Source organism: Gobius niger (assembly GCF_951799975.1).
Source record: "Gobius niger genome assembly, chromosome: 9".
In the NCBI taxonomy this organism is placed as follows: domain Eukaryota; kingdom Metazoa; phylum Chordata; class Actinopteri; order Gobiiformes; family Gobiidae; genus Gobius; species Gobius niger.
Window position 1 is genome coordinate 18672336 of NC_136860.1, and position 7322 is coordinate 18679657.

General features: G+C 44.6%; 1 protein-coding gene across 2 annotated transcripts; it reads right to left on the bottom strand.

Moving 5' to 3' along the window:
• Positions 1–443: 443 nt before the first annotated feature.
• LOC306967518 (protocadherin 8) lies at positions 444–5484 on the bottom strand. Of its 2 annotated transcripts, none has more exons than XM_079562599.1 (3): positions 2776–5484; positions 2031–2229; positions 444–1210 (listed from the first exon to the last, which is right to left on the bottom strand). In XM_079562599.1, the coding sequence occupies exons 1-3, from the start codon at positions 5254–5256 to the stop codon at positions 897–899; spliced, it is 2994 nt and encodes a 997-aa protein (XP_079418725.1). In that variant the 5' UTR covers positions 5257–5484; the 3' UTR covers positions 444–896. The 2 variants fall into 2 exon arrangements, with proteins under 2 accessions (XP_079418725.1, XP_079418726.1); XM_079562600.1 differs by having other exon boundaries at positions 447–1210; positions 2785–5476.
• Positions 5485–7322: the final 1838 nt, after the last annotated feature.

Sequence of the window (7322 nt, forward strand, 5' to 3'; positions counted from 1 at the left end):
TAAAGCCGAACAGTTGAAAATGCACTTGGTTCAGCTGAGGGGTCTCCTTGATGCATTGGTATCAACTGTCCCTTCCTTTGGTAACTGCAGTTCGGGCCCATTTATCAGCCATCAAATTGTCAAACCCACTCAAATAACTCTCCCGGTGAGGTGTCAGTCACAATACGTGGCTGATTGTACCCGACATACTGTAAGTCTGCAAAAAAAAAAAAAAGAAAACTGGTAGGATGTGGTGACTTCCACTTTCTTTGTGGAGTTTGTATGTTCTCACTGTAACTGGGTGGGTTTGCTCCGAGTGCTCCAGTTTCCCTCGTCAATTCAAAACATGCACAAAAAGCTAACCCAGCATACAGATTTCCCCACAAATAACAGCTCAAAATCCCCACAGGTTTGGCCAAATGCAGAGGACAGATATTAGGGGGACGATGAATGAATGAATGGACATGACCTTCGTTATACAGTGGTCATAATGTTACGCTTCACAGCTGCAAACACATTTCTGAATCTCAAAACCAAACCCAATACCATTTCGACCATTTATTTGTGCAACAGTGTGACAAAAAATCTTCCACAAACATGTTGATTGTTTTCACAGCAGAGAAGCCCCTTCACCTTTCCCCCTTTTTTCCACAGGTGATCATGCCCCTTAATATATTAATAATAACACATGCTTTTCAAAAATCCGTAATAAAGTCTTTGTACATGATTATGAAAAATATATTATATACAAAATCTTGCATATTACACAATAAACAGTCTTAAAATGAGCCAAGACACGGATGATTACAAAACAGAAACAAAACAAAAAAACTGAGAAAAAAAAAAGAAAAAAAGCACCGCAACATGGAGTTTGAAAGCTTTGTACAATATCATCACCACATTTAGAGTTTGTTCTTTTATGAATTATTGTACTCAGGAATCGAGAGCTCGTCTGTTTCTTGTATCCGGGCCGGTGTGGGTGGCCCGACCAAGATGTAGTCAAATTCTTGGTGTTGCACTTGTTCGTAAACGCTTTGAAGCACATTTGGCTTGGGTAAATGCGAGGGGTAGTAGTTCTCCCGCCTGGCGTCCCGAGGGAGCGAGGCGGTCTTGTTGAAAGTGGACAGGTGAGGTGCGCAGGCCATGCTGGTGTTGGGTCTCGAGGCGGAGGGGCTCCAGCAGCGGTCCGAGTGGCCGAGGACTTTACATTCACTGGTGCAGGCCCAAAGACCTATGGAGAGGGTACAGAGGAGAAGATGTCAGGCCAAGTGTGCATTGTCTGTCATCCACAATACATGTTTGCACAACCTCTTTCATGGGTCTGCACTGTGTTTGCAAAGAGGACATATTGGATGACCGTTACAATGCCATGCTTGACAGTTTCAAGGTAGTTTTTTTTTCTTTTGCTCTTATTTCTCATCTCTGTTCTGCCTATTTCTATTACAGGGTCACGACAAGAAAACAGTCTGTGATGTTCGGGGTTTGGGTTTATGCAATGCTTTTTCTATTTTTTTAATTTGAAATCATGAGGAATATGTTGTGAACAACTTACTCACCAATTTTCGATCTGTTTTTCTAAATTATTATACAACTAAATCATACCAAAAATCATTATTGAATATTGCAAATCAGCCCGAATGTCAAAGAAGTACATTTTATAGTTAGTGCTTGGCCTTGATACATACAAACATTGCATATCAATGGAAAAGGGCTTTTAACATGCAAATGGAAGCGAGATGCAACTTTGGATTATATTGTTATACTTGTTTCATATCATTTCTATATACATTAATCTACAACTAAAGCTGGTGCACATTGTGATTATCATTTTATTGTCCATTATGTCCCAACCCAGCCACACAGCTGTAACTGGAGAGGACAGTGTCTTGTCTTGCCCAGGGACACAAAAACAGTACGTGCTTTGAACATTGCACTATAGCCTGCTTTCTTGTGTTTATGGTATTGGTGTTGATTGTCTTCACAAGCTGAAACAGGTGAAACTACAGGAGTAGTGTGCAGCGGCAGGAGTGCGTTGTGTGTTATTGACTTACTGTTTGTGGGCGGCGACTCCTTCTTGTGCACGTCTGCGCTGATGTCACTGTCGCTGTCATTGAAGTCGCTGTCCCCTTTGCCACTGTCCTTGCCGCTGATGTGGGGATCCCGGGCTGAGATAGTGGTGAACGAATTGCCCTTCCAGATGGTGATAGGCCTGACCGTCTCTTTGCCATACCCAGGTAGTGTGGAGTAGCCCTGCAAAGACAAAGATACAACATGTTAAAATACGTTTTTTGTGTGAACGTTTTAAGGTACAAAGAATTGGGGGAATCTGTGCTATATACAGGAGTAAGGATGCAAGAAAAGATACTGACTTTATTGACTGATGGAAGAAATGGTGGTTTTAGCTGATTTTTGACGCTTATGCTAAATGAAGTGCTTTGAACTTGATATTTATTTGGATGACAGATATGGGTATTCAACACACACCAGTCTCTTGGCGAAGCTCTGCACATAAAAGCCATTTCACTTCTGTTTTTCATCATTACAGTGTGTTTTTACAGTGATACATCTGCTTGTTCCGGCTATTACTCATTTTGCCCATTAACCTGAAGGTTTGTGGTTTCATCCCCACTGGCAGTGCGCACTATACAAGACACTATACCAGCCTTGCTTCTATGTTGGTGCATTAGAGTGAATGGTCTTTGAAACAAAGTTCTTAAGAGTGCGCAGCAGTGTGGAAAAAAAAAACAATACAAATGACTCATGCATCCAGTTATGAGTAAGAAAACTGTGAATGACTTGGCCTACCTTTAATTTCCCCTCCACTGTCCTGCTGTTGGGCTCAAAGATGCCCACGGCCTGCCTGGCATCCTCGCAACGGGCCTCTGTGGTGGTGTTGCCGCTCGCCAACGGAGCCGTCTCGGGGAATGGATGGGCATCAAACACTTTTCCTTTGTGGTTGGCGATCAATGAATCAATATGGCCGCTCTCCACTTTCCTCTCCACGCGTGGTGCGTCTTCTTTCTCCTCGTACCCGCTCTCCCTTGGCTCCTTCCTGCGCCGGCTGCAAATGGTCGTAATGAGCACGATAGCCAAGAGGAGGAGAGAGCAACTTCCTGCCAGGACGATAATAATGGCCACGGACATGTCCCACTCAAAGTAATCCTCGCTGCTATTCTCAGCAACAGAGGAAGGCATGCTGGGTAGACTCCCCTCAATAAAACTCAAGTGGATGACTGCTGTGGAAGTTTGCGCCGGGAAGCCGTTGTCACTCACCGCTATGGTGACTTTGACAGTGTCTGAAATATCATAGGCAAGCTGCCGGCTCGCATGCAATTTGCCTGTGTCCTTGTTAATAGAGAAGCCCAGGTGTCCCCCCTCGGTGATTTTATAGGACAGCTGCGCGTTTATGCCTTCATCAGCATCTGTGGCCTTTATGTGGGTTACCAAGTAGCCCGCAGGTGCGTCTTTAGGCAGGAAAACCTCGGCGGATCCTTTGTAAAGCGGGGGCTCTATTATAGACGGCTGGTTGTCATTTTGGTCCACTATTTTTAGTCGAATGACAGCGGTGCTCTGGAGCTGTGGCGACCCTCCATCTGTGGCCTTTACGTGGATGTCTAGCTGCTTCATCACTTCATGATTAAAACTTCTCAGCGCGTATATAGAGCCAGAAACGGAGTTGAGAGAGACGTACGTGTTGACAGGGGAGCCCATTATGACACTGTCCACAAGTCTGTAAGTGATTTTGCCATTTAGCCCCAAGTCTGCGTCAGTGGCTTCTACAGTGGTAATAAAGGCGCCGGGGGCATTGTTCTCCACAACTGACACCTCATAGACGGACTTTGTGAAGTGCGGGGCGTTGTCATTCTCGTCAGTCAGCCTAATGGTGTACTGGGTGATTTTTCTCAAAGGGGGTGTCCCGAAATCTTCAGCCATCACAGTCAAGTTATACTCGCTGATTCTCTCCCTGTCTAGCGGCGCTGCTGTCACTATCATGTAGCTGTCTTCGTACGCCTGGCGGAGTTTGAAGTGATCGTGTCCATAGAGCGTGCAGTGCACTTGGCTGTTCACCCCGGAGTCTCTGTCCGAGGTGCTGATGAGCGCCACGAGGCTGTCCTTCTCCGCCGCCTCGCTGATGTGCGCAATGCCCGTGGTGATGGAGGTCATGGGGGTGATGCTGATTTCTGGGGCATTGTCGTTTACATCAGTTATGTGGATTACGATTTTGCACACAGAGGGGATAGGGTTGGCACCCAAATCAGTCGCCTGTACATCAAGCTCATAAGTGCGTTTCTCCTCAAAGTCCACTGGGTTTTTAAGCGTTAAGTGGCCGGATTTATTATCCACTTGGAAAAGTTCTCTTATTTCATGAGAAACCTTTCCGAAAGCGTAAAGTACTTCCCCGTTCAGTCCCTCATCAGCATCAACTGCGTTTAAGTCCAGGATAACGGTGCCCACTGGGGCGTCCTCGGGCAAACTGACAGAGAAGCTGCTCTGGTCAAACACGGGGCTGTTGTCATTAAAGTCAGCCACTTTCACTGTGATTTTCGCGGAGCCGGATCTGGGCGGGCTGCCCCCGTCTGCGGCCACCAGCTCCACGGTGTAAGAGGACTGAGTCTCTCTGTCTAGCTCCTTCATTAGCACCAATTCCGCATATTTAACCCCATCCGCTCTCTGGAGCACATCTATGGTGAAGTGACTGTTGACAGAGATCTGATAGCTCTGGATATAGTTAGAGCCCACATCTGCGTCTACAGCTGGGTCTAGCGGGATCCGGGAGCCCACCACTGCATTCTCAGAGATTTCTACTATAGACTCCCTGTTTGGAAACTCCGGGGAGTTGTCATTGATGTCCTTTATTTCCACCTCAACGTGAATCAATTTGTAGCGCTCTTTGGAAAAATTGACCACATCAAAAGTAATGAGACACTGTGGAGAGTGCCTACACAGTCTCTCCCTGTCAATTCGTTCTCCCACGCTCAACTCCCCATCGCTTTCTCTCACCCTGATGAATGAATCGTTGAATTGTTTCATCATCCTGAAATTGGACTTAGATGAGTGAGACAGACTCAAGGACATGTCCTTGGCCAGGTTCCCGATGACAGTGCCCGGCGCGTTCTCCTCGTTAGTCTGATAGCGCATAGTATTTCCCTCGGACGCAGTCAGCGAAACAAAGAGAAAGTGGCTAAGGAAAAGAATAAAAATCCACCGGTTCAAACAAGTTAAAGTCTTGAGTCCCATCATTCTGGCGGAGCGGTCCGTCTCGGTGCGCAGCCTCATCCTCTCTGAAAGCTCTGCGCTCACGTCTGGAGCCAACTCTCCATACAGCCGCCGCTCTAATCAACTCACAACTGTGCCCAAAGTGAAAGTTACTCGCTCCTTGCGCGCAGCAGCCACTCAGATACGCTTGTTGCCTCGCCTTCAGCACAGCTCAAAACTCTGCAGTGGCGGGGTTTATACGAGTCTTCATGCTAATGAGTAGAAGTGTGACCAATCCCTCGCTTTAGAATTAAAAATACCCCTCTAAGCCTGTTTTCAGAGCTGCAACTTACAGAATGGAGCCGCTGCAATAGGCTCTTGCTCGGAGACACGACCCGCACCCTTCTCACCCTTCCACAGCTAATAGAGACTTGCTGCGCACATTTAACAAAAAAACACACACCATTATTTAGGTAGGCAATGTCCCTACAGTACTATGCGCACACTTTACGCACGGGTACCAGCACAGACAGCTCAATTGCTTCTAACTAGCGATCGTTTTTTCGGTTGAGAACATCTTAATTATCGGGTGACACACTCCATGATGAACTGTCAGCTCGTGTGAGGGAGCAGTTGCCCCATCCATCACTTAAGACAACAGCAAAGGGCACTTTTCTGGGGAGAGAAAGGCACAGACCATACGTCTTTCAGGCAACACGCAGGTTACTGGGGAAACCGTTTTTTAATTTTAATGACACCTACAGCCTCCACCATGTTCCTTGTGTGAAACCCAGATTCACTGCCCTATAAAATATGCATCTGCCATTTACATATGCACCACAGATGCCAGATAGGAGACATATGGATGAACGATGAGACTCAGTTTTATTCAAAAGTTTCTATTGACTTGTAATGTATTCATAACACAATTGTAACCCGTCCCACTGTAAGTAAACTAAAGTATGGCAAACATGAGTTGGGGGGATGTCTGCGTGGTGCACTACAGCTGAATGGAGAGTTGTATTATAGTCTCATTTGAAGCAGAGGTGGATAAGACAAGTCCATGATGATGTGTGTTGTGTCCAAGGCCCTTCCTATTTCTAATCCACTGATGTGTTCAAGCATGTGGATCTGTTTTCAGTGCCAATCATGATGTCCGTTTGAATGCTCATCTATTAATTCAACATTTCACGACACTAATGAAACTAATGAAATGTTATTTATTTGCTTTGTTATTGAAATATTGAAAAAAAAAGAAATGCTTTTTTTTTTGTCTTTATTTGATTTTCCCCTTGAAACTACATTTTATTTTATTACAAAAAGTGCACAAGTCAGTCCGGTATATATGCTGGATTTGTCTTCGTTTAATGTTTGCATTTTGTGCCATGGGTTAAGAAAGAAGACTCACATAATATTACTCATATTCAACATTGTGTTGATTTGATGAATGTGGTTTTGATGCACTGGCATAGCTCTTTTCATCATGCAATTCCAGTCATTCTTCAAAACAAAGTGGGTACAACCTGAGTCTGGCATAATCTGCACAAGAGCAGTATTCAGTTTGCATGGGACATTTGTTTTTGTCACCCCATTGTTCCTAATATGTTTTTCAAAGCTCTGGGATTTATAAAGTGACTGTATAGTGCACTTCTTGACACTATTTATGCTACACATCCAGATTTTTCCCCATGCATAATCTGTAAATGCAAAAGGGGTACATGTTTGTGTCTAATCTGGAACCTTCCTCAAGCCCCTATTAAAATCCCATAGCCTAAGGATGAACTTGAAATGGCGGCATAAGCTAAGCCCTATGTCCAGACATGTGTACCAGATGTCGCTAAAGCTCTTTGACTGTATAAAAGCAAAGGGGTCATGTCATCGTATATATGGTTTTAGCATAAACAATTTTGTTTTGTACTGCAGTATTTACCGCCTACAACCCAAATGCTGAAATAAATCAACAAATCAATAAACGCAGAGACCGTGAATACAAATAAAACACGCAATGATCTGCAAATATATATTTGTTCTTTTTCTCCAGATAATAAGGGCACATCAACTACTGACAAAAATTCTTGTATCATTAAAACAATTATTTTGACAGCGGCACCATATCTCAAACAAGGCAGGGAAAGGGACAAATCTTT

Excerpts from the sequence above, each read along its gene's own strand:
- LOC306967518 (XM_079562599.1), bottom strand. The coding sequence starts at position 5,256 with ATGAGGCTGCGCACCGAGACGGACCGCTCCGCCAGAATGATGGGACTC. Across the intron at positions 2,230-2,775 it reads GGAAATTAAAGGTAGGCCAA|GGCTACTCCACACTACCTGG; the intron begins GTCATTCACAGT and ends TTGTCTTTGCAG. Across the intron at positions 1,211-2,030 it reads GGAGTCGCCGCCCACAAACA|GTCTTTGGGCCTGCACCAGT; the intron begins GTAAGTCAATAA and ends CCCTCTCCATAG.